The 26,777-nt window shown below is 39.3% G+C and overlaps 2 protein-coding genes across 5 annotated transcripts in view; one reads left to right on the top strand and one right to left on the bottom strand.

Annotated features, from left to right (window-relative positions):
• GPBP1L1 (GC-rich promoter binding protein 1 like 1) overlaps positions 1–21,420 on the bottom strand; it is a 57,680-nt gene extending 36,260 nt beyond the window's left edge. Inside the window, exon 1 of one of the 4 annotated variants that reach the window (XM_019937893.3) lies at positions 21,301–21,420. The gene's annotated coding sequence lies outside the window, so the exon portion shown is untranslated. Of the gene's footprint in view, positions 1–19,759; positions 19,917–20,387; positions 20,556–21,300 lie in introns of those variants that run through there. The other 3 variants (XM_019937894.3, XM_019937892.3, XM_004321882.3) reach the window with 3 other exon arrangements.
• A 45-nt stretch (positions 21,421–21,465) lies between these two features.
• TMEM69 (transmembrane protein 69) lies at positions 21,466–25,455 on the top strand. The gene is made up of 3 exons (XM_004332204.4): positions 21,466–21,634; positions 23,109–23,248; positions 24,414–25,455. The coding sequence occupies exons 2-3, from the start codon at positions 23,195–23,197 to the stop codon at positions 25,125–25,127; spliced, it is 768 nt and encodes a 255-aa protein (XP_004332252.2). The 5' UTR covers positions 21,466–21,634; positions 23,109–23,194; the 3' UTR covers positions 25,128–25,455.
• The last annotated feature ends 1,322 nt before the right edge of the window (positions 25,456–26,777 follow it).

Below are 26,777 nucleotides of genomic sequence, written 5' to 3'. Positions count from 1 at the left end.
GATGGGTTATTTAGTCCTATTCTGGGAGAATTCTTAATTAAAACACTGATCTGTGCAACTCCTAACATACATTTTATCCATCCTTCCTTCCTTCCTCCCACTGACACTGGGTTAGCCCTCCATTTCAGAGATTAACAACAAAAAAAAGCTGAGGCAGGCTATAATATGTTAAGGGACTTATCCAAGGTAACACATCTAATAAGCAGTTGGGTGAGGCCTGGAACACAAGTTTTCTTCACTGCTTTCTGAATTACACTGTGGTTGTTACTCTCTAGTCATGAAATGATTCCAATAGTTAGAAAAGTAGAACAAATTTCTTAAAATTTTATGGAGCAAGAAACTAAAGAGGGATGTTAATTTACATACACACACTTTTTTTTTTCTTTCTTTTTGTATTTCTCTCATTATTTGTTTATCTGTATTAGCCAAGACTGGCTGGCTTCCAGGCAAAACTGAAAGACTTGAAAAATTAAACCCTTCTGTGGTAAGAAAAAAAAACACAATAAAATGTGGCTAGTATGTACATGGTTCCTGATCTTAATAAAACTGCAATCTCATGTCCTTAGCCATGACAACCTTAAAGAACATGAACATAAATCCAACTCCATCATAGGGAAAACTAATTCAGAACATGTACTGCTGAGCCATGAAGTTCCAAGGAGCTGTCATATCCACAGCTAGCCAAGGGAAAGAATGCAAAGAAGCCACAAGAGGTTTTTTCTGCAAAACGTTATCAGGCTTATACCAACTGATCTTGGCTAAAAGGGATAAGTGGACATAGAGTTTGAAAGGAATTTCCCTACCTTCTACTTCCATATGCTCACTTCTCTGAAACTGACCTGCATAAGAAGGCACCTGTGGTCAAGACATCGTGTTAATTCTTCTTTCCCATGGATGGGTTCATAAGTGTCCTTCTCCTTCTCACCCAACTTACTATGGTGTGCTACCCCAAGTGGATTAAGAAGAAAAATTACAAGTCTTTTGATTCATGTCGGAGTGTTCTCATTATAGAATGTGGTGACAGGAGTGATGACAATTTTTGTTTAACAATCTCACTTTTTCGTCCCCTTACTAACATCAAAGAATGCTTCTGTAAGCAAGTATGATGAGAGCACAGAGGATGTGGGTAAGGTATAGAGCATTATTTCACCTAGGTGACAGAATCATAGCAATGTTCCTGGTAAAGCATTTTGGGAGATACCAATCCATTGTGAAGCTCAGCGAGGACTCATTCACTTGTGCCTAAGATCATGTCCTAGCTGCATTAAGAATGTGTGTCCCAGCTACATGCTTTGCACAATTCCAAGTTGTTGAGGGTGAAAAGGTCCTAAAAATTTACTTCCAAGAGATCAACACTAAATCTTTGAATACACATATGTTGGGGACTTACGTTCTGTTGAATAGTTATTCAACATGAAGAAACATTTTAATTAACTTTTGCTGAGAGATTTGATACTAAAATCCATATTCATTTGTGCACTGTCATACAATAGTATTTCACTGCACATTTACTCATTCCTACCATCTACTTATATTTGATTAATTTACGAAGACTCTTTAAGAGTTCTACTGCTTAAAACAAAGTTCCTAGCAAAATAAATCGCACTCTTAAAAACAGAACAACGGGCTTCCCTGGTGGCGCAGTGGTTGAGAGTCCGCCTGCCGATGCAGGGGACACGGGTTTGTGCCCCGGTCCGGGAGGATCCCACATGCCGCGGAGCGGCTGGGCCCGTGAGCCATGGTCGCTGAGCCTGCGCGTCCGGAGCCTGTGCTCCGCAACGGGAGAGGCCACAACAGTGAGAGGCCCGCGTACTGCAAAAAAACAAAACAAAAAAACCCCAACAGAACACCTACATCTACATATTATGTAATACAAATGTTCTTGAAATGCAATCTAGGATATAATGGCCTAAACTTATAAACAGCAAAACAAAAACTAAACAAACAAAAAATCTTCTTTCAATTCAAATAATTTCTCCCTTTCAGATGTTGACATGCCATTTTACTTCTGTCAAAAGCATAACCTTCAACCATGAAATGAAATTTCTATTCCATCTATACTACACACAACAATTCAAAAGTTACCTCTAATAATGCCACTGAGGTTTGGCTCTAATATTTTTTTAAATAACCTGTGGGAAAACCCCAACATATGCAGTGTCTAATTTTTAGCCAATCTTGTTTAATTTTGGCTCCATAAAAAAAGTGCCTTTAAATACAAAAGTAATAGATATAATTTAGGCATTTGACAAGCCTTCTTTGATAAAGGCTTTTGGCATATCGCCTATAAAGTGAGAAATTCAATGACTAGGTAACATCATCTCATAAATTAGGTAGTTTACAATCTGTGTATACCACAGAATTGAAAAAGGATGTAACCTAGTTCTCAGCTAATAGATCATAAAAATAAGTTTTGATTAATGATTTTTGGTAAGTAACTCTAAAAGGATTAAAAGAACTGAGTGGCACTGATGTAAAAAACCATATGTAGCATTTTGGGAACTTATATCCATAAAAGTGAAAAACAGGAAGTGACATGATATTGAACTATTTTCATTCTGTTAAGTAACATTTTCCTATAGCAACGATCATCTAAATAATTTATTTTTAACTGTCTCCCATTGAACCAAGGCACAAAGAACACTGTCTTGTATAGCTGGTACTCAATAAATATTTGCTGAATGAATGCATAAATAAATGAAGGAATTGCTAATAGGTACTACATCTTCAAATTCACAAGGTAATGCCAAATTGCTTTCCAATCAGGTCACCAGTTTACACCACCGGCAGTGGTTATTTTTAGATTTCCATATGCTCCACACCCTCACAAAGTTAGGTATGGCCAGTTATTCTCTGCTCTGCTGGTGGGTATAAAATGATGACTTACCGCAGTCTTTGTTTACATCATTTAATCTATTTATCATCTCTTTGTGTTTCGTTTTTTGGTAAAACATCTATTCTTATCATTTTACCATTCTTTTGGTAGCTGATCTTTTTCTTACCTGAAATAAGAGAATACAATAGACCCCAATCCTCTGATTATAGTGTTGCATATATCTTTTCCAACTTCATGGTTTTTTTAAAAATACATTTTTTAATATTAATTAATTAGTTTGTTGATTTTATTTAGGCTGCGCCTGGTCTTAGTTGCGGCATGCGGGATCTAGTTCCCCGGCCAGGGAATCAAACCTGGGTCCCGCCCCCTGCATTGGGAGCATGGTGTTTTACCCACTGGACCACTAGGGAAGTCCCCGTGGTTTTTTATTTTTTTGATGAACACAAGTTCTTACTTTAAATGTAGTTGATACACCTGAAACTAACACAACATTGTAAATCAACTACACTACAATAAAATTTTTTTAAAAATGTAGTCAAAGCTGTTGATCATTTCCTTTATGATTTTTTTTCCAGCCATGTCACATAGTATGTGGGATTTTAGTTCCCCAACCAAGGATCAAACCCGTGCCCCCTGCAGTAGAAGCGCGGAGTCTTAACCACTGGACTGCCAGGGAAGTACCTATGATGTGTATTTTTGCATCTAATGTATAAAAGCCTTTCTTCTCTAAGATTCAAAGAAGTTACCTATATTATCTTCTTAGTTTTATAGTTTTGCCTTTCACATTTAAGACATCAATCAGTTGGAACTGATTTGTATCCGGTATGAGGTCCAGGTCCAATTTCATTTTTTACCACGTGAGTAACTAATTGTCCCAAATCATTCTTTCTCCACTGATTTATAAAGCCAGCTCAGGGAGTCCCCTGGTGGCCTAGTGGTTAGGATTCCGGGCTTTCACTGCCCTGGCCTGGGTGCAATCCCTGGTCGAGGAACTGAGATCCTATAAGCCACACACCCCTGCCCAAAGGCCAGCTCAATTATAAATTGTTTCTATATATGTATGGGTCTGTTTCCAGACTTCTGTTCCATTGGTCTATTTGTCTATTCCTATACTACAACCATGTGTGTCTTAACTAAATTATGGCTTTATAATAATATCTTGGTATATAGTACGGCAAAGCCTCCCCACAAACATACATATTAAAGGCCTTGGTTATTTTGGCACTCTGCCCGTTCATATAAAATTTAAAACAAGCACGTCAAACTGGGGATATGAGGCCGTTATGACACTGCTTGGAATACCAATGAACCAATCTAGATCAATACAGGAGAATTTTTTTTTTTTTTTTTTTTTTTGGTACACGGGCCTCTCACTGTTGTGGCCTCTCCCGTTGCAGAGCACAGGCTCCGGACGCGCAGGCTCAGCGGCCATGGCTCACAGGCCCAGCCACTCCGCGGCATGTGGGATCTTCCCGGACCGGGGCACGAACCCGTGTCCCCTGCATCGGCAGGCGGACTCTCAACCACTGCGCCACCAGGGAAGCCCCAGGAGAATGTTTTTATGATAAATTTTCTAAATCATGAGCATGGTCAATATCCGACTTAAGTATTCTTTAACATCTTTGAATAAAATTTAAAATATTTCTCCCTAAAGACCTTACATACTTTTTTTCGTAGGCTTACTCCTAAATACTTTATTTTTTTATGCGATTGTGTCATTTCCTTTAAATGATAATACTGTTTACTATTGGTATAAATCACATCAAGCCATTTTGCTAAACTCTTCGGAATTCTACTAATTTGTAGATTCCACAAATAATGACAAAGAAACTCTTTTCGAACATGTTAACTTTTCAGTGCCTATCAGATATCTAAGTGGAGATGTTAAGTAGGCAGCCAGATATGAATTTACAGTTCATGGTAGAGGTATACACTAGAAACAGAAATTTCATTTAAATCCATGGACCTAGATGAGATCACCAAAGAAATGAATGTAGACAGAGGAACTTTGGTGTATTATAACTTTAGAAAGTGTGGGGACTCAAGCTAAGCAGCAGAAATGTATTTCAAGAAAGTAGGAATGACCAGCTATATCAAAGGCCATTAAATGAGATGGAAGACTGAGAACTGACCACTGGATTTAGCAACGTGGAAGTTCTCAGTGACCATGTTGGATAAGGGCAGTAGTGAGAGCCTGGTTTGGGGTGTTTAAAAGGAAGGAATTGTAGACTGCAAGTACAGAAAATTCTTTTGAAGAGTGTTGCTACAGAACCAAGAAATGGGGTAGTGGCTAGAAAGAGATGTGTGGTCAAAAGAAAGAACTGTTTTTGGTACACTGATGGGAATGACCCAGTAAAGAAGAAAAAACTGAAGCAGCTGATGATGCAGAAAACTGTTGAAACAATATTCTTAAGGAGGTGAAGAGGAGAGGGATCTGATGCATCAGCAGAGATCAGCTTTCAGTAGGTTTGCACATACTTTGTTTACGGTGACAGTTGGGAAGGTAGAGTACCTGAGTACTGCTGCAATGAGAGCTTAGAATGTCTATTCTGATTGCTTTTATCTTCTCAAAGTAAAAAGTCTTCAGCTAAGAGTGACAATGGGTAGGTGAGGCAGAGGAGGGAGTTACAGGTTTGAGGAGAGTTAGGGTATGAAATGGGAGCTGCAGAGTCAATGAAAAAGGAGATATCGTAGTTTCCCAGCACAATAAGGGTTCACACTTGTAAGTTATCATGAATTTAAAGTGAGACTAGTCTGCAGAGTTCTGTAGTTTAAATTACTCAGTCCATCACTGTAACTCCCTCAACTCTGGCTCTTCTCTCCATGACCTGTACCCAACTCCCAAAAGTCCCACCTCAGTTAAATCCAACTGTTGCTTATGCCGTTCATCACCCATGAAGCTGATTGCGGTAGAAGAACACACAAAACCATGCTTCTAAACATTTCAGTTTTCTACAACAAAGAACCCTGACCAATATACTCTTAAAGGTCAGTAACTTATGAATCACCACCCACAATGGCTTACACTGTTTACATGTTCCTGGGCCAATCCTATCTTAAAATCCTTCTCCTGGTTTCCATGACATTACATCATTAGAGCAGTAGTTTGCAGACTTGGACTGCATCAACTATAAAATTTCAAAATATGTTTCAAGGGCTGATACAGGTTGGCAATTTTATTTGGATAAGTAGAACATTAAAAAATATATCCTAATACTATCATTTCATAAGAGAAAAGGCAATAATGCCGTAAAAGAAAATCTTGAGAAAAAGGACAACTCATGTTTGGAAGGAAGGAAGTAAGGGAAAGAGGAAAGTTGGCATCCTTATATTGATAATATTCACAAAGCGCCGGTATAATCTTTGTCAGGGAGCAGCAAGAGTGGCAACCATGGCATCAAGATATCCTGGTGGTCTTCTTACCCTTAATTACTTCTTTTCTCTTTTCTTTTGCTCTGTAAATATAACGGCTACCTAAAAGCTTTGATGCAGCACTTTTGTTTCTTTGGAATCTCTTCACCATCTCATTCATTTTCAGGTCTTCAGTTCTCACATGGAATTTCTACTTCATGAAGCATTAAATCATGCACATAACTATACTCAAGCATCCATCACAATGCATTATATTTACCTGTTTACATATTTATTTCCCCTATGCTTGGCAGGGATTAAATTAATAGCAAGTGGGGTAATCTCTTACTACAGACAGGATGACCAAAAGTAATAATTTCTTTTTTTTCCCTAAATTTTATTTATTTTTGGCTGCTTTGGGTCTTTGTTGCTGCGTGTGGACTTTTAGTTGTGGTGAGTGGGGGCTACTTTTCGTTGCGGTGCGCAGGCTTCTCATTGAGGTGGCTTCTCTTGCTGCACAGCACGGGCCCTAGAGCACGCGGGCTCAGTAGTTGGGGGCGCATGGGCTCTAGAGCGCAGGCTGAGTAGTTGTGGCGCTTGGGCATAGTTGCTCCGTGGCATGTGGGCTCTTCCTGGACCAGGGATCGAACCCATGTCCCCTGCGCTGGCAGGCGGATGCTTAACCACTGCGCCACCAGGGAAGTCCCAAGTAATAATTTCTTTAAGAGATGTTGACAACTCTATGAATTAGTATCTCCTTTAACTGTTCCTAAGAGCTCTCTTTGAACATTCTTTATTCCTTTAACTGCAGAGTCCAAGATTACTAACTCTGGATAAATTCAGATATTCACTGGCCCTAAAATTTCCTTTCCAAATCTCATGATTTGAAAAGAATATTACTTAGTTTTGTTTGTTTGTTTGTTTGTTTTTGCAGTACGCGGGCCTCTCACTGTTGTGGCCTCTCTCATTGCGGAGCACAGGCTCCGGACGCGCAGGCTCCGCGGCATGTGGGATCCTCCCGGACTGGGGCACAAACCCGCGTCCAAGCCCTATTACTTAGTTTTAAATGTCTATCACTCTCACTGCCTCTAAAGGACTGAGGAACCCTACAGTAATCTATACTCATTTCCTAACTGTGCATCAGTTTCCCTCCCAAGTCCTCAATAAGAACTCCAGGGTTACTGGTGCCTTGCTTAAGTTTATTTTTAACCTTCACACTGATACTTCATCACAGAAAAGAGCCCAAAGCCATATTCTACCTTGTTATTTATTTTAATTTCAGGAGATTAATGTGTACCTAAGAACTTCTAAAGGCTATGAAATTTGGTCACCTCTTTCAATGAACCAAAAGAGGATATAATATACCTTTAAGATTTCTTCCACTACAGTTCTTTCTGTTAAGAAAACAACATTACTCTGAATCACTCACAGACTCATACATACTTTTAAAACCTGAGTAAAATTATGGGATACTATTCCACACCTACCAAACTGGCAAAAACAAATCCTGAAACTATCAAGTGCTGATAAAAATATAAAGCAACAGGGAATTCTCATATATTGCTGGTGTGAGCGTAAACTTGTACAACCATTTTGGAAAACAGTTTGACAAATACAAAGTTCAAGCTGTGAAACCCCTATGACCCACCAATCTTTCTTTTTTGTTTTCTGAATTTCTTTTTAACATCTTTATTGTAGTATAATTGCTTTACAATGTTGTGTTAGTTTCTGCTGTATAACAAAGTGAATCAGCTATACGTATACATATATCCCCATATCCCCTCCCTCTTGCATCTCCCTCCCACCTTTCTTATCCCAGCCCTCTAGGTGGTCACAAAGCACTGAACTGATCTCCTGAGCTGATGTCCCTGTGCTATGTGGCTGCTTCCCACCAGCTAGCTATTTTATATTTGGTAGTATATATATGTCAATGCCACCCTCTCACTTTGTCACAACTTACCCTTCCCCATCCCCGTGTCCTCAAGTCCATTCTCTATGTCTGCATCTTTACTCCTGCCCTGCTCCTAGGTTCTTCAGAACCATTTTTTTTTTTTAGATTCCATATATATGTGTTAGCATATGGTATTTGTTTTTCTCTGACTTACTTCACTCTGTATGACAGACTCTAGGTCCATCCACCTCACTACAAATGACTCAATTTCATTTCTTTTTATGGCTGAGTAATATTCCATTGTATATATGTGCCATATCTTCTTTATCCATTCATCTGTTGATGGACACTTAGGTTGCTTCCATGTCCTGGCTATTGTAACTAGTGCTGCAATGAACATTGTGGTACATAACTCTTTTTGAATTATGGTTTTCTCAGGGTATATGTCCAGTAGTGGGACTGCTGTGACCCACCAATCTTAAAAATACATGAAGGTAAGACAAAATATATAAGAATGTTTGCTACAGAATTGTATACAGTAGACAAAAAACTAAATTACCTAAATGTCCACCAATAGACTGATTAAATTGTGGTATATGTGTACAATGCTGTACAGCAGGAAATAATTACATTAGATATATGTATAAGCAAAATGGGTGACTCTCACAAAGCAGAATAAAAAAGTTGTAAAAATTGAAAACTATATGATACCATATAAGGTTTCAAAAAATGAATAACAATATTAGTTTTGGGATATAGTCATATAAAGCAAAATTATTTAAAAATGCAAGTGTATTATCAATACCAAATTCTGGATGAAAGACACAAAGACATGCAATTAAAAAGGAATATATAAAGGGCTTCAATTCTGCACACTGGCATAAGGATAGACATAGAGATTAATGGAGCAGAACCAAGAATCCAGAAATAAAACTAGTAAGTATGGCCAACTGATTTTCAACAAAGAAGCCGAGATATATCAATGGGAAAAAAATGGTCTTTCTTTTCAAAAGATGGTGCCACGATCACTGGATGTCCACTCGCAACAACAAAGAATGTGGACCATATCTTACACCACACACAAAAATTAACTCCAAGTGGATCAAAGGCCTTAGTGTAACAGCTAAAGTAAACACAGGAGTGATTTTAGCTTAGGCAACAGTAAATTAGACTTCATCGTCAAAATAAAACGTTTGTGATCCGAAGGACACCATGAAGGAAGTGAAAGGACAACCCAGACTAAGAGAAAAGATCTGCACATCGTATATCTGATAAGGGAACTGTATTCAAAATAAAATCACAATGAGATATCACCTCACACCTGTTAGAATAGCTATTATCAAAAAGACAAGAAATAAGTACTGGCGAGGATGTAGAGAAAAGGGAATCCCTGTGCACTGTTGGTGTGAATGTAAACTGGTGCAGCCACTAGGCGAAACAGTATGGAGATTTCTCAAAAATTTAAAAATAGAATTAACATATGATCCAGCAATTCTACTTCAGGGTGTTTATCCAAAGGAAAGGAAAACACTAACTTGAAAAGATATATGCACTCCCACGTTCACTGAAACATTATTAGAATAGCCAAGATACAGGAAGTGTCCACTGATGGATAAATGGATAAAGAAAATGTGGTGTGTATGTACACATACACACACAGACACACACACACTGGAATATTATTCAGCCATAAGAAAGAATGAATTCTTGCCATTTGCAATAATATGGATGAACACTGAGGGTACTATACTAAGTGAAATAAGACAGAGAAAGACAAAACACCATATGATCTCATTTATATGTGCAATCTAAAAAAACACCAAGCTCATTAACAGAGAAGAGACTGGTGGTTGCCAGAGGTGGGGTGGGGTGGGCTTAATAGGTGAAGGGGGGGTCAAAAGGTACAAACTTCCGGTTATAAAATAAATAAGCTATGAGGATGTAAGGTGTAGCATGGTGACTATAGTTAATTATACTGTAGTGGATATTTCAAAGTTGCTAAGAGAGAAGTTCTTAAAAGTTCTTATCACAAGAAAAAAAATTTCTGTAACTATATGGCGACACATGTTAATAAGACTTACTGTGTTAATTATTTTACAATATATGCTATAATTATCAAATTATTATCATATACACCTGAAACTAATAAGATGTATGTTGATTACAACTCAATTAAAAAAAATAACCTGTACAATTCAAGAATAAAAAGATAACCCAATTAAAAAGTGGGCAAAGGGACTTCCCCAGTGGCGCAGTGGTTAAGAATCCACCTGCCAATGCAGGGGACACGGGTTCAAGTCCTGGTTCAGGAAGATTCCACATGCCGCAGAGCAACAAGGCCTGTGAGTCACAGCTACTGAGCCTGCGCTCTAGAGGCTGCGAGCCACAACTACTGAGGCCCACGTGCCTAGAGCCCGCGCTCCATAACAAGAGAAGCCACCGCAATGAGACGCCCGCGTACCGCAATGAAGAGTAGCCCCCGCTTGCGGCAACTAGAGAAAGCCCACGTGCAGGAACGAAGACCCAACACAGCAACAATAAATAAATAAATAAATAAATAAATAAATAAATAAATAAATAAAGTGGGCAAAGGAACAGACATTTCTCTCAAGATACACAACAGACCAATAAGTACAGGAAAAGATGCTTAACATCATTAGCCATGAGGGAAATGCAAATCAAACCCACAATAAGATACCATTTCACACCCACTAGGATGGTTATAATCAAAAGGCAGACAATAACAGGTGCTGCTGAGGATGTGGAGAAAATGACACCATCATACACTGACTACTGGTGAGAATGTATAATGATAAGATCACTTCAGAAAATAGTTTCTTAAAAAGTTAACCCTATGACCCAGCAATTCTACTCCTAGAAAGATCCGAGAAAGATGTAAACATACATCCACACAAAAACTTAGACATGAATGTTCACAGCAGCATTATTTTTTATTTATTCATTTATTTGGCTGCACTGTGTCTTAGTTGCGGCGTGCGGGATCTTCCTTGTGGCACAAGGGATCTAGTTCCCTGACTGGGGATCGAACCTGGGCCCCCTGCATTGGGAGCATGGAGTCTTAACCACTGTGTCCACCAGGGAAGTCCCAGCAGCATTATTAATAACAGCTGCAAAGAGGTAACAATCCAAATGCCCATCAACTGATGAAGGGAAAAACAAAATGTGGTATAACCATACAACAAAATATTATGTGGCAAAAAAAAAGTACCGAAACATACTAAAACAGGTATGAACATTAAAAGCATTATGCTAAGTGAAGGAAGCCAGACACAAAAGACCACATACCGTATAATTCTATTTATAGGTAATGTCCAGAATAGGCAAATCCACAGAGACAGAAAGGAGATTAATGGCTGCCTAGGGTTGAGGAGGTGAGTGCTAACGGTTATGGAATTTCTTTTTGGGGTGATGAAAATGTTCTAAAACTAGATAGTAGCAATGGTTGTACAACTCTGTGAATAAACTAAAAAAAAAAAAACATTAAATTGTACATGTAAAGTGGGTGAATTTTATGTTATGTAAATTCTATCTCAATAAAGCTGTCTTTAAAAAAATTAGGCCAATGACTGGTAAGAAACTGGGAACGCAGTACAAAGTAGCACCACCCAAATTAATTTCTTGCTGCAAGGGGGGAAATCTTACTGTTTAATGTATGGACCCAGCTATTACTACCTTAATCCAAGGATCAACCTTAGCATTACTAAAGTAGGTCAACCAGGTATTATGTGCTTTATGACATGATGCAAAATGAGATAGAATTATGATGTATTCTCGCCAAAGTATTTACATATAAATCCATCAAGCTTTTAGCTGTAAACTTTAGAGAAAAATAAATACATGAACGAAAGGAACGAACTAAGAGATACCACAAGAATGCAACTGTACAGAAGCATTCTCAGGATAACCAGTCCAGTCTCAAAGTCAGTGTCACTGAAAAATAAGGACTAAGCTAGATTAAAGAGACAAAAAGAGGGCTCCCCTGGTGGCGCAGTGGTTAAGAATCCACCTGCCAATACAGGGGACACGGGTTTGAGCCCTGGTCCGGGAAGATCCCACATGCTGTGGAGCAACTAAGCCCATGCGCCACAACAACTGAGCCTGCGCTCTAGAACCTGTGAGCCACAACTACTGAAGCCTGTGCACCTAGAGGCAATGCTCCACAATGAGAGAAGCCACCGCAAAGAGAAGCCCGCGCACAACAACGAAGAGTAGCCCCTGATCACTGCAAATAGAGAAAGCCTGCGCACAGCAACGACTGACCCAAAGCAGCCAAAAAAAAAAAAAAAAAGAGAGACAAAAAGAAATTAAACAAGTGGGATTGATTGATTGATTGATTGATTGCTGCGAGGCTTGCGGGATCTTAGTTCCCGAACCAGGGATTGAGTCCGGGCCATGCAGTGAAAGCACTGAGTTCTAACCACTGGACTGCCAGGGAATTCCCCAAACAAAGTGTTATATGTGAAAAGGTCCTAGTTTAGATACTATCAACAGTTTGGATAGCCAGCCAGTGGTAACAAACATTTTTCTGGATCAGCTGGGGAAATTTGAATAATAGAACCTGCATACTAGAGGAAATGAACATGGACTGTAGGCATCACTGGACAAAAAAAGCCAAGTTGTAAACTGATCTCATTTTCGTAAAATAAAAATAAAAGCCTACACATATGTGCTTAGAGAAAGATCTGGGGAAAAAATGCACCAAAAGTTGTTAACAGTGGTGACTTCTGAATGATAGGAATGTCAAGTTTTTATTTTCGCATATCTGTATACTCTAATTATCTACACATCACAACACTGTTTTTGTAATAATAAAAGAATTACTTAAAGACAGAATTACATGGGGAGCTTTAATAAACTAATGGTGCCCAGGCCTTACCTCAGATATATTTTAAAAAGTTGAGAACTACTGCTTTTAAGAATTGGGAGTGGATAAAAGGAAAAATTCTTCTCTAAGTTTGTCTTTAAAAAAGACATTCAAAAAAAAAAAAAAAAAAAAAAAAGACATTCATGGAAGTGTTTTTACTTCATGAGTTAGGAGATCACCCTAAACAGAGGCAGTAACTAAATCTTTTAGAAGGAGCAAATTATATTAGCCAATTTTACAAATCAGGGCCCTTGGTTGAAAAAAATAAACTGTATTTAGGTAGATTAAGCAGAAAAGGAAATTTATCAGTAGGATATTGGGAGTTCAAAAAATGAATGATTTGTCAAACCTGTAAAAATTCAAGTAAAGCTAAGCAGTCAAAACCACCAACCAAGGTCACATCACAGGAAGTCTCTCAGGAAACTGCCCACTAGCTAGCTCTGCCACTGCCACCAGACAATAGAATTAATTCTAAACTGTCCTTGCTCCTTTGTATCTCTCTCACTCCAGATTCAAGTCCCCAGTCAAGTGTATTTGATAGGCACAGCTTGGGGCACAGCTACCAGGGGCAGAAAGCATATGTGTGCATGCATACAAGTTACGAGTTACGTGTCCTTTCCAGCTTCCTCTCCCACTAAGATTCACAAAAAGGCAATACTGGAACAGGCTTAAAATGGTAAACAGACAAAAGAAACAACAAAGGATAACCTTAAAGCCCAATTAGTAGAATGTCCAACACAGGAATCTTGCCAGTCTTCCCATTAGTAATAAACTTTAATCATTGTGCTTTCTTCCAAGTCATTTTCAGAAAACATTTTGAAAATGAATTCAGTTTCAAAAAACATTTCCTGAAACTAATTTCATAATGTATAAAATTTTTGAAGACTAAAATTTATAAACTTTCTCAGGTAGTTATCGCCTTTCCAATATTTTGTCATTTAAAGGGGACAAGCACCTGCTGCAACCATACCTATCCCACTAACAGAAATGAAATTTACTTTCTGTTAAATCACAACAGTTCCAAATAAGCATAGTATGTTACAAAAGTACATTTATCACCTGATGCAAACTGACACATTAAATTCTGGCTGTGAGATTCAGATAACTAAGTGGATTAGATTTATGAAAAGTATCTGAAACTATACGATTTTAAAAACAGCAAAAATGTTTTTTATAGTATTTGCTCCAAAAGTCACTACTATCTGGGACTTCCCTGGCGGTCCAGTGGTTAGGACTCCATGCTCTCAATGCGGAGGGCCCGGGTTCAATCCCTGGTTAGGAAACTAAAATCCCACAAACCGAGTGGCATGTCCGCATCCCCCCCCCCCGCACAAAAATCAAAAGTCACTGTATCAACTACACTACAGACAAGTCATTCAAGTAGTGATAACTTTTATCAAATATCTGCAGCTGTGCTGACTGTGAAAGGCTTCAATTTCCTATGAATATAAGTAAATAGGCTATTTGTCACTTTTAAAAAACTATACTGTCTTTTATAATTGAAACATTTAATAGTAATGACTACTATATTACGAAACCTATGTTTTACTTCAAGCACATTTTACTTACAAGCGTATCTAAAAATCTCTTCTCAAGAATAAACTGTGCTTCTAATCCAAACATTACTTTTAAGTTAGAAGAGCAGACTCTGGATCTAGTTGGCTCTGCCATGTACTAGCTGTGTGACTTTGGAGAAGTCACTTCACCTCTTTTTTTCTTGGCGGGGGGGATCAATTCCCATACTTTATGTAGCTGCCAACAGAAAAGTAAATCCTCTCTCCAGGAAATCAATGTCATTCAGAGCCTCTAAAATTTTCCATACACAACGTTGGGCACCTCTTTTTGCTTCAAATCATTACCTGTAATTTGGAGATTGTTGGAAAGTTGATGATTAAATGAGTGAATATATGCAAAGTGTTAAGAATAGTGCCTGGATATTTTTCCCAGGGAAAACAAAAAAATCCAAGTGTCTGGTCTATAGTGAGTACTCCATAAGTGTTAAGAATAAAATGCTTATTAATAGTTGGGGGGTGGGGGGATAAACAACAGGTTAAAAAAAATGCAGTTTTGAGAAATTTTCTGACCAAATACGCTGAGGAAACTATTCACTAGTAACCAAAACAAGAAAACAAAACCACTACAAACCCAGCATACTTAACTCAATTTTATAATACAACAAATATATACTATGTAGAAAAAAAAAGGACAGGAAACAAACTACCTAGAAAAGTTAACACTGAATTGGGCACAGGACCAAACCGAACACTCCATTTTACAAGCAGACTGAAGGAGGATAAATAACTCATACAATTATTCTATGCTGCTCAATAGAGAAATTGTGAGAAAATGATATAGATGAGAATCACTGAACAAACCAGAAAAAAAAAACTACCAATTTACTGGAAATCAGGAAAATCTAGAATGTGGGAAACTGCAGGACAAATGACCTGGTTTCTTCAACAAAGTGCAAGGAAAAAAAAACAGAAGAAACATACAAACTAAGAGGCTTGAAAGAATATCAGTCAACTACCATGTGTGGGACCTGGATCCTGATTCAAATAAACAAGAGACGTCAACAGAAAATATCTAGAAAAGGAAAAACAAAAACCTAAAAGTCCACGTCCAACAATCTGTTCAGATTTCACAGAATTTCACTCAACTGGTAAAAGGATGTTCATTAAAGACAATTTCAAACAATTTACTTGACAATTATGAAGTGCTTACAATGGACAGGCATTGTATTAAAAACTCTACAAATATTATTTCATTTGTTTACCACAGAAACCCTATGAGAAGGTACTATTATCCCCATTTAACAGAGAAAGAAACAGGCAGAAATCTTACTAAAACTCCACCAAGGTCTCAAAGCTGTAAGTGGCAACGCAGAGGTTCAAACCCAGGCTATAATGCTGCTGCCCTTAATTATCGTACCATGCTATCTCTCTACCATGATGTGGTGAAAACCCAGCTTTGGAATCGGAGAAAGTTGAGTCCCCACATCTCACTATGTTATATAAACCACTTAACTTCTTGGATCCTCTGTACACCCACTTATAGAAGGGTTAATATCAAGTATGTTAAACAAGTGTTTTAAGGAATAATGTTTGGACTCTGTTACAAGTCTCTAGCTTATGAAGCCCACAATAAATGGTTCCCACTATCCTTCCACCATACCTGGTAAGATTAATTAAAAAGCACAGTTAATAATTCATAAACACATAGCTGGAACACTGGAATAGCTCTACCTTTTAATTAACTAACCAAAGAACCCCCAAACCAACTTTTCAACATACTTGTAAACTTCAAGGATAGCAGTAATTCAGAAGAGAACTTTTTTATATAATGAAATTTAAACATATAATCAAGCAGAAACAGGAGTCTGCAATATAAATAGCCAAACTTAAATTAATTCAATTTTTTCTTTAAAAAAAAAAAAACAACAAACTTGTTCAACATAAACAGAACCGCTGCTCAGAAAAGTGCACTAAAACTTTGTTCATGCTGGTGATTCTCTAGTCTGACATCTGACTGATATATGGCAAAGTAGTTTTATTACAGAAAAGGAAGGTAAGCTTAATGAGTATGTTAAAAAATCAACTCCCTTAAGAATGATAGCTTTCTGTGTTGTTATCCTGTGAATATTTTTGTGCTTATCTGTTAAACTACTAAGTTCTGGGGGTGGGGCAGGAATGTTTTATAGTCATCTAGGTATTCCTACTCCTTAACAGGCAGGAACAACAGTACAATAGTACAGCCTCTAGCATTTCTTATAAGAAACTTTCTTAAAAGAAGTTTGAACCATTTTGTCTGAAAAATAATTTTTCCAACCGATCAATTAAAGGCTGATTATCATTATTTACTTTAAAAATGATTTATTTATTTATTTATTTTTGGCCGCCCTATGTGGGATGCAGAATCTTAGTTCCCCAACCAGAGATCGAAGCCACGCCCCCTGCAATGGAAGTGTAGTCTTAACCACTGGACCGCCAGGAAGTCCCAAAGGCTCCTTATTTGCTTTAGTAAAGAAAAACAACTATTAGACTCCTTTAAATATTTGCCTCGTATATTTTAAACCACCTACAAAAATTCAATTTACATAACATTAGCAATATTTTACCTCATTAGTTAAGATATATACCTGTGGACAAAAGTTGTTCAGCTCATCTCACTGAACTATTTTTCAAGTTTGATTATAGCCAGTTTTGTTTTGAGCAGACTTCAGTGGGAAATAAAAATCAGAGCCTGATTTTGAAGTGACTTGGTCAGCTAGCTCTCAGCATAACCACATATCAAATTGCAGACAATGGCAACTATAGTCAGTTATGAAGTAGCATGTTTTCTATGTATCAACTAGATATCCCATCCCACCCATTATTTGAAAAACCATAAATACATACACCAAAATTTGCCTTTTCCATGAACTACTTTTTCAGTTGGGATATTTATAAAACTGTTGTGTCTCACCTTTCCAATAGTCTTATTTTTATTTTCATGGTTAAAGGTAGCAACCATAATGGTTAAGCACAGTGACTTGGAAACAGATTGCTTAGGTTTAAATACAGGGTCTGTGACCTACTAGCTGGATGAATCTCTGAACTTATTTTCCTTAACTAAAAAATGGGGATAAAACAATATCTATCTGACGGAAATAAACAAGTTAATAAATATAAAGCACTTCGAGCAACTGTCAGCCTCTGGTACATTAGAGTTATTACTAAGTGCATATACACTGAATCATAAAACAAAGATATGCAATCTGCTGAAGTATGATTCAGAATTGTAGGTTTTATCTTTAAGCATTTAAAAATGAATTATAAGCAGAAATGTGTCCCAGATTTCTTGTCATTCCAAACTTATTAAATGGTTGCATGTGCTCTCCTCAGCCAAGCTACTAAACAGCCACTGACGAGAAAACTGGTAAGATGGAATTCATTCAAAAGAAAAATGGCTTCCTAACACCCTACCACCACCACCAAATTTCAAGAGCTCTGATAAGATACTATTCAGAATCAACTGAAAGAATACTTATATCAATATGTACAAACTGTTTTGAGTATCCTGAAAAAAAATCAGCATAAGGTCTCACCCAAGTTTACAGGTCCAGTAGTCAACAACAGCAAAACACAAAGCAACTGACTTGTAATTTCTATAAAGCACTTTTGTCCTGTAAAACCACCAAAATAATTTAAGAACAACAAATCCTAGGGGAGTTGACAAAAGTACACTTTTGTATTGAAAGAATGTAGAAAGGTAAATTGAAACTGACTCCCTAGGGAAGGAAGATGACACTTTATTTTACTATTAATTCCAAACTTCTCATTCACAATTAGCATTTTATTATTTTATCTTTTAGACAGATTGAAACTCAAGCATCTTCCCAAATACTGAAGTTAACTGTTTTTGGTTTCCATTCTATGCCTTTTTGTTTTCCGTTAAACTTCTGGATCTAAAGGTTTAAAAAAAAAAAAAAGTCAGCAAACAAAAAGACAGTCTTTTGTTTGAAAGGGTACAACAATCAGACACTCCAAATCTAAAATGTTTTCACTTGTTGTCTTACACTTTTCTAATAAATGTCCCAAACTTAACAGCACTCTGATTCTCTTTCAAGCATTACACATAAAAGACCTTAGAAAAGGCCAGCAATGACCAAACTATAAATCTAAGTGTACTGAAGACTACCAATCACTTTACTTTTGGAAGGGATTTACAAAGAATGTGACTTCTATTACTAAACTAAAACATGAGCCACCATAAACTTTGTTTATTCCAGATAAGCTATAAATATCAAAGTTAAGAGCAAGTATTTCAACAAATATGGCAAACCAATCTCAAAGCACGAACTTGGCTGATAAAATTAACACCACAGCACAATTTCAAAACTATAAGCAACTACCAAAAAAAAACCACCCAAACCGCACCCACTCTTATGTAAACTTTCGGAGTAAGCAAACTACTTTAGCCTCACCTTTGTTTTCACCTAGCGAAGACTCTTCAACATAAGACACAAACCGCAAAAAGATGAAAGATCCAGCTGTTGTCCCCGTAGGAAAAACAACTAAGAATTTAAGACATGTTAACGTATTTAAGTTACCAAGCTCAGGGCACTTCCCCAAGCTACAGCCATTTTAGATTCAGCCTTTCTTTTGAATTTCACGGGGGTGGGGAGAGGTAGATGTAAAACAGAAAAAAATCCTCACTAAAACACTTCAAGATCGACCAGCCTTTTTTGTTTCCAGGGAGGGAGGGGTCAGTAGGTGCTGGATAGACAATCTAAATCAACGAAAACACCTCGCTACCAGGGGGAACCGGAACGCTGGGAACAGGCGTGGGGGGTTAAAGCTCTTCTTTTCCCCTCAGATACCCCACATTTGACTTACACGCTTTTTTCCCTTAGACTTTCCATCATTGGAAAACAAAAGCCCTTGGCTCTAATTCAAGAAGGAGAAAAAACCCGTAAACCAAGCTATTCAACCACCAACAAGCCGGAACGCCTGGAGAGGAGCCAGAGAGCCGCAGGTGAGCGTTCCGACCCGAAGACCAAAGTTGAACTAGGAGCGCTCCGGCAGAGTCGCGGCGACGCTCATGTGCAAAGCTCCACGCGCGGAGGAAGGTGCCCCGTCCGAACCACACGACCCGTGAGCTCTGCTCCCGGTCCCCGGCCCAACCTACACCCAACCACCTGTGTGAGAGCCTTCTTCAACTTGTTTCAACAGCCGGCCCGTCAGGCACCGGGCGGAGCCCTGCGCCGGACAACTCAAGATCCCCTACCGCCCCGTCGTCCGGAACTCCCACTCACCGGGCAGCGGCGGGGCTACAGCTAGGGACCAGTCGCGGCGTCTGAGGGTGCGTCCCCAGCTTCCTGATCCGGCGGAGGTGTAGAGCCCACAACCATAACAAAGCTCTTCCCAAAATGGCTGCCCGGCCCACACGGCCCAGGAGGGGTAGAGCGGGTGGAGGGGGAGGAGCGACGACCAGTCCGGCCCTCCCCTAATCTGACCCCGCCTCACTCACGCCCACCCTCTCGCACCGCCCACAAGGGCGCACGCGCACGCGCGTGAGCCCTATTCTGGTGACCCGCCCGACGCCCCAAGCTGCCAACGTTTAGCCGCGAGAACGGCGGTTATTCCCTGCCCTGCCCCCAGCTCCCTCCACTGCGGCTCGAGGCGGCGCATGGTCAACCCCCGCCCCTCTGCAGAGTTGAACACTCTGCCTTTCCTCGCACCGCCTCAGAGGCGGAGACCAGCTGGGTTTGGTACTCCCCTTCACATCCCCTCTCCCGACACTAGGGCCAGGGCGCGTGTGAATGAGTGGGTGGGTGGGTATGTGTGTACCCGTTTTTCCCCGCCCCTTCATTCTGCACCCTCCCACACCCCACCTCTCGGCAAGCACGCATCTCCAAACTACCTCTACAAGTACTAACAAACCGGTTTCGTAGACTCGTGTGTTTTCCGACCCCTTCCCACCTTCGGCTCCTTCCTTCCTTCACGTGCACGCGCCGTTAAGACTCCAGCCCCCAACGGGCCGCACGGCCGGGATCTGGAGGCCTGCGCGGCTGTTCCCGACGCGCTACCCGCTGGGAGTGGTAGTTCCGCCCGACCGCTGGCGACACGCCCCTGCCCCAGCGCTGGGCGGATTTCTGGCCGGAGCCTGCTCCTGTGCCAGGGCGGATAAGCTGTTTCTCCGGCCCAAAGTCTCATTGGGTATCGCACAACGGGAAGGGGTGGCGCTGCCATGGCAGAGAAGGAAACAAAAGTGAAAGCCTGTCACGACTAGAAGGTGTTACTACTAGGAAGAATTCTCTGAGCCCATTCTGCACGGGAGGCTAAACCATGTGACGGTCGGCAACCAGGAAGCTAGACTACATAGAATCCTGAGGAATGGAGGAACTGGCTAGCGTTTCTGTTGTTTTCAGATAAACGCGCAAATTGCCTGATGGTGTTTCCTTTGATAGACTGTGAAATGGAGTCCCAGAGAAGGGAAGGGACTTGCTCAAGGTCACAAAGCCCACAAACAAAAGTTAAAGCGGAGGGTGACAGAAGGAATCTAACTTCCGGGTCACCCTAAAGGCTCTTACCCTCACACCCTTCATGGAAATGAAAGTCCTGCCCCTTGTGCTGTTTATTTCTTAACGAAGTTTCTAGTTACCAGCAGAGAAAATGAAGTGAAAACAGTTTTTTGTTTTTTCTTAAATAGTATTAGTTCAGGACCTTAATGAGGCGTGAGATACGCCCCGTCGCTCCTAGAAACCCTGTTGTTATGCAAAGTAAAAAATGAGTTCCTGAGACGGCAAGCAATTTGGCCAAGTCATACTTGGCCTAGACTCCAAATCTCTCCTACCTTCCTCCACCACCATCACTCTGAGATGGTTTCAGTAGTTGCACTCTACCTTCCCGAACTCTGCGAGGCAGATTCTGCTGGCTGGGAAACCTGGAATACAAAGGCAAGGACCGTTCAGGTACCCTACAGACTTCAAAAGCTGGCTTCCACTAGAACTAAGATTTTCCCCTGTAGGAACCAGTTAGCACTGGTCAAGTCTGCACCCGGACTCATTTTTTTCGGCTCTCAGGAAGTGGGGGGGGGGCTATCTAACCCCACTTGCCGGAAGTGCTTTTCCGCAGTACCAAGCTGTTCTTGCAATTCAGCTTTCAACCTCCCCGCGCGACGCTGGCAGGTGAGTAGTAGGGCTGTTGTCACAGGTGCAGGTTGGGAAAGGGGGGCACCAAGGCTTCGGAGTAAACTGAGGCCGCGGATACTATTGGGCAAAGTTTCCCGGGGATCTTTGTGTCCCCTTTTCTCTGATGTCTGCTCTAAGGCTTGCAGTTTGCAACTCTTTTATTTGGCGCAGTGGAAATATTGAGCGTTCTCACCCAAATTGAGCGGATTAACCCTTGGGTCTTTGTCCTTAACCCCCTCACCAGTTGCCGTCCCCGGCCTTTAGGCTGTCACTTTTCTCTTTAATACTCTTGAGCTGGAAAGCACATGTCACAGTGCCTAGGGAGTTTGGAAGGTTGAGGGAGCGTTGAGCTTTTTGAAATCCCTTACGAAGGTGATTTTGAACAAAGGTGAGTGTGTGGGCCCTGCAGGTATGTGTGTCTGGGAGTCAGTAGGTGGATGTGGGTGTCATCTAACATCTATTCAGAGACCCGGGATAACTTAACTCCCTACTTGCTTCCTTATACGTATATACAGAATGAAGACATTGACGGGCTGGTGTACAGGATTTCTTGAACCAGCCCTAAGATCTGTAATCAAGAAATTAGTTCACTACGTTTTTAAATTAAGCAGCAACTGTGGGTTTTAGATTTTTAGACACCTTATTCTTTTGGTTAAGAATGGGACTTATGTAAATATGACAGATCTGGATTAATAATATTCTCTCTCACTCAGCCACTTACTGGTTGCTTACATTGTGTAAGGTGGGAATAATAGCTAGTATTTTTTGAGTGCCTACTTTGTGTTAGGGACAGTTCTCAGCTTTTTACATGTATTAACTTACTTAATTTTTACAACGACCCTATGTAGTTATCATAAGCCTTATAGGTGAGTGAACTGCACCATAGCCAGGTTAAATAATTTGTCCAAAGTCACATAGCTAATACGTGGTGGAGCCAGGATTCCAACCCAGATTGTTTGACTCCAAAGTCTGCACTCTAACTTAACAGGCTATTACTGCCTTTCAACACCAAGTTGATGAGGTTATTCAATAGTACAGTAATTACATAGTTACAATGCCTGATTCACAGCTAATTGTATTGATTGCTACTATCATTACTTTAAGCTAAGTCCCAAAATAGATAACTAATAGACCAGACAAGCTATGATTTTCAGTGTTAAAGATAAGAAAGCTGGCACTTCAAGGAAGCAATTTACCCAAGGTCACACAGCTGGGAAATGATGGAGGCATTTGTAAAAATCCAGATCTGTTGTCTCTGTGCATTACTCTTTCTGTTACACCAAACAGCAAAAGCTAAAAGAATGGTTCAGAGAAGAAAAGGATCTATTTACTTAATGTTACTGATATTTTGAAAACATTAATTATTGTTTTCAAAGGAACTGTTATATGGAAGAAATTATCCCGAATTACTACTTTTTAAAACTTATGTATAAAGTGAAGAAAATTAAATGACATCTTGTTTTGTACACAGCAACATGCTTCTGATTCAGATGTTCCACTGAGCTATAAAAATACATTAATCAGAACTGTGTGGCATCTTCCTAAGCAAGACTTTCAATGGGGCCCACTATGGTTCACTTCATCCAGAAGTTTTCTCGAGCATCTTCAAAGGTTGGTTTATTCAGCAAATATTTGAGCATTACTTTCCAGGCATTGCTTGGCTAGGCAATAGTGAAAAAGAAGACAAAAATCCTTACCCTCTTATATTCTGGTTGATCGGGGGAAGAGTAAAATATAAATAAGTGACATCTAATATGTCAAGTGGTAAGTGCTGTGGAGAACTATAGAGCAGGGAAGGGGAATAGGGACAGTAGACTTAAGGATTGCATTTATAAATAGGGTGGTCAGAAGTGAGGCAATGAGCCATGCAGGTACCTCAGGGAAGAACATTCTAGACAAAAAGGAAAAAAAAAGCCTCAAGATGGAATCATTCCTAGCATTTTGAGTAACCACCAAGATTCTTAAATAACTTTCATTTTTTTCTTTAATCCAACATTTTTTGAGTTAATGTTGATCTGCTTAACTGTTGAAGTATGGAATCTACTCACTAAAGCACAGAATCAGCAAGAGAGGTTATTGCTTTGGCCATGTACCATGAAAGGCACTGGGGATTTTTTTTTTTTTTTAAGGCAAAGAAAAATATATGGTCCTGGCTCTCAAGTCTACTGAGACAGACAAGTAAACACATGATTTTAATTCACCGTGAGAATTATGATGGAAGTGTGTATATGGTACTTATAGGAGGATTACATCAGATTGGAGAAAGCTTCAAGCCGAATTTTTAAAGATAAGTTCCCTAGATAGAAAAATGGTAATCTAGAATTCTAGGCAGACATATGTAGAAAGGCATGAAGCTATGACAATTATGCAGTGTCTAAAGCTTAATTTTCTCTACATAAAATAGCATTTCCACAGTAATTAGTGCTGCTTCTTTTGCAATTTATAAATAGAAGAGGCAGTTTAGAATGCCAAAAACTGAAGACCTAGTCTTTAGCTGTTCCTCCTTCAGATATTTCTTTCATGGGATAAGTTTAGTGGTAGGCCAAAATATATCACTGGTTTCTATTCAGTAGTTTCTTTTGCATGTTGTATAGCTGTTTAATAGTCTTTGCCAGCAATAATAACATCATCCTGTAGTCCAACCTTTCTTTAAGTTCGATGTGCTAACAGAAAGCAGGCGGTTTGTTTTTATATTGTCTCAGATTGGGACTAAAACATTTGATGATTTCCTTTTTTTAAATCTGTTTTTTGTCTTCTCATTCTGTTTTCCCTATAGATGCTGAAGTACCCTTCCACAATCAGACTAGGAGTCAGAAGGAGAATAGAAACATTTTCTCTCAAAACAGGCCTCCAGCAGAACTTTTCCCCTTTGTTTCCAAGGCCTTGGCTTGTCTCATCATTTCCAGTGTGTATGAGCAAGACACAATATTATCACACTTCCCCATGCAGCTTTAAGAAGAAGCAAGAGCAAGCAGTACTTCCAGCCAGGCCACCACAAACCATCAGTTACCTGCCTGACAGCCCAAAGCCAGCATTATACATAACTCTGGCAGGACTAATCCCCTTCATTGCTCCACCACTGGTCATGGTGATGACAAAGACTTATATTCCCATATTAGCTTTTACTCAGATGGCTTATGGAGCCAGTTTCCTATCTTTCTTGGGAGGGATCAGATGGGGTTTTACTCTGCCACAAGGTAGTCCTGCCAAACCAGACTTCCTCAATTTAGCTAATAGTACAGCTCCTGTTGTGTTTTCATGGCTTGCGTTCTTTATTTCTGAAAGACTCAGTGAAGCTATAGTCACAGTAATAATAGGTTTGGGGATAGCATTACACACTGAACTTTTTCTCTTGCCACATTATCCCAATTGGTTCAAAGCCCTGAGGATAGTAGTCACTTTAGTGGCCTTTATTTCATTTGTAATCACTTTACTAGTTAAAGGTTTTTATCCAGAGAAGGGACCCAAGAGACTTAGGCAAGTAGAATAAATATAAAACTACTCTGTAGATGACGTTAGCATGTTGGCTAGGAGCCTTGTAAGGTTGTGTTTTGGCATCACCTTTTTCTACCTCTCCAGTTTAGCTCTTTTTTCCCACCAGTGGTGATTTATTCTTCCCCAATTATTCTTCATTTCTAGAAATCTTTATTTTATAAGGAATCACTGAGAAACAGCTTGAAAACCCTTAACAAGTCCTTTTCATGTTATATTAGGTTATAGTTCTCATTCAGTCTTTTATGAACTTTATAGTCATCCACTTAAAAATTTCAATGTTTTGATTGTTTTGAAAAATGTAAATTAAAAGATGAAAAACCTTTGTGCTAGAGCTTTAGGATCATTGAAAACACACACACACACACACACACACACACACACACACACACACACACACACACACACACACACACACACACACACACACACGAAAACTTGGTATCCATGAGTGTCTGAAAACAATAGGTGGCTCCAGTGTGGAGTTTTCATTGCAGTTGCCCCTGGGAATTGCATTTCCAAGCTCTTTTTACCTGGCACAACCTAGTTCTTTGAATTGAAAGGATCTGTGGCTCTGAAGTCAGTAGGGAGCAGTGTCACGAGGGAAAAACTATGTTCAAAGAAAAGCTAGACACATTTTCCAGGTTTTACCAGGATATTTGGCAGAGTATAGATGCAACATCTCCAAACATAACACCAGCTGGTCAAAAATAGTTAAATAGTTAAAAGAATAAAGGCTCTAGGATATACAAACTAGGAAAAGTCAAGCTGGAGACATCTTAATGTTCTATCTAGTTTTGCATGTCAACTCACACAAAAGCTTTTTTAAAACAGTAAAAGCAACACCTTGAATTCTAACTTTAAAACTTAGTCTTTTGAGATGCTTAGTCTCATAAAAAAGAAGAAACATTTTCAATGTTATAAGAATTTAAATCAGGAAATGGTATCATCTGGTATACGTTACCTTTGTATAAGTATTCGAATATTAGGTAACTTAAATTTTGTAAGTAAATTATATACATATAATTTTCACTTTAATGATTCTTGCTGTGGAAAGATCATAATCTAGAGTGGTAACTTGTTTACTTTGTTACACAGCTGTTACAAGATTTTTTTATGAATTGTGTGTTCAAGTCCTAATCCACAGCATCTCAGAATGTGACCTTACTTGCAGACAGGGTCTTTACAGAGTTATTAATAAGGTTAAAGTGAGGTTATAAGGGTAGGTTGTAATGTAATATTACTGGTGTTCTTATAATGGAAAATGTAGAGATAAACACATATACAGAGAGAATACCATGTGAACATGAAGATCTACATGCCAAGGAGAGAAGCCTTGAACAGATCCCTCCTTCTTAGCCCTCAGAAGGAACCAACTCCACCAACACCTTGACTTCAGGCCTCCAAAACCGTGAGACGATAAATTCTGTTGTTTCAATTATGTTGTTTCAATTATATATTAACAAATATAATACTATAGAGCTAGAGCTTGTTCTGATCATTAAGAAGCTTACCAGTTAAAAGCCTGTGGCTGAAATCACCACACGATCCTTCTTTATTAATGTAGAGAAAAGTTTACTACAGCTTGATACTGAAGGAAAGAAAGCTCATACTCTTCAGAAGATCCTTCTCAGATCCTACTCAGATT

This window comes from Tursiops truncatus, chromosome 1 (assembly GCF_011762595.2).
Source record: "Tursiops truncatus isolate mTurTru1 chromosome 1, mTurTru1.mat.Y, whole genome shotgun sequence".
NCBI classification, from domain to species: domain Eukaryota; kingdom Metazoa; phylum Chordata; class Mammalia; order Artiodactyla; family Delphinidae; genus Tursiops; species Tursiops truncatus.
This window is presented reverse-complemented; position numbering and strand designations above follow the sequence as displayed.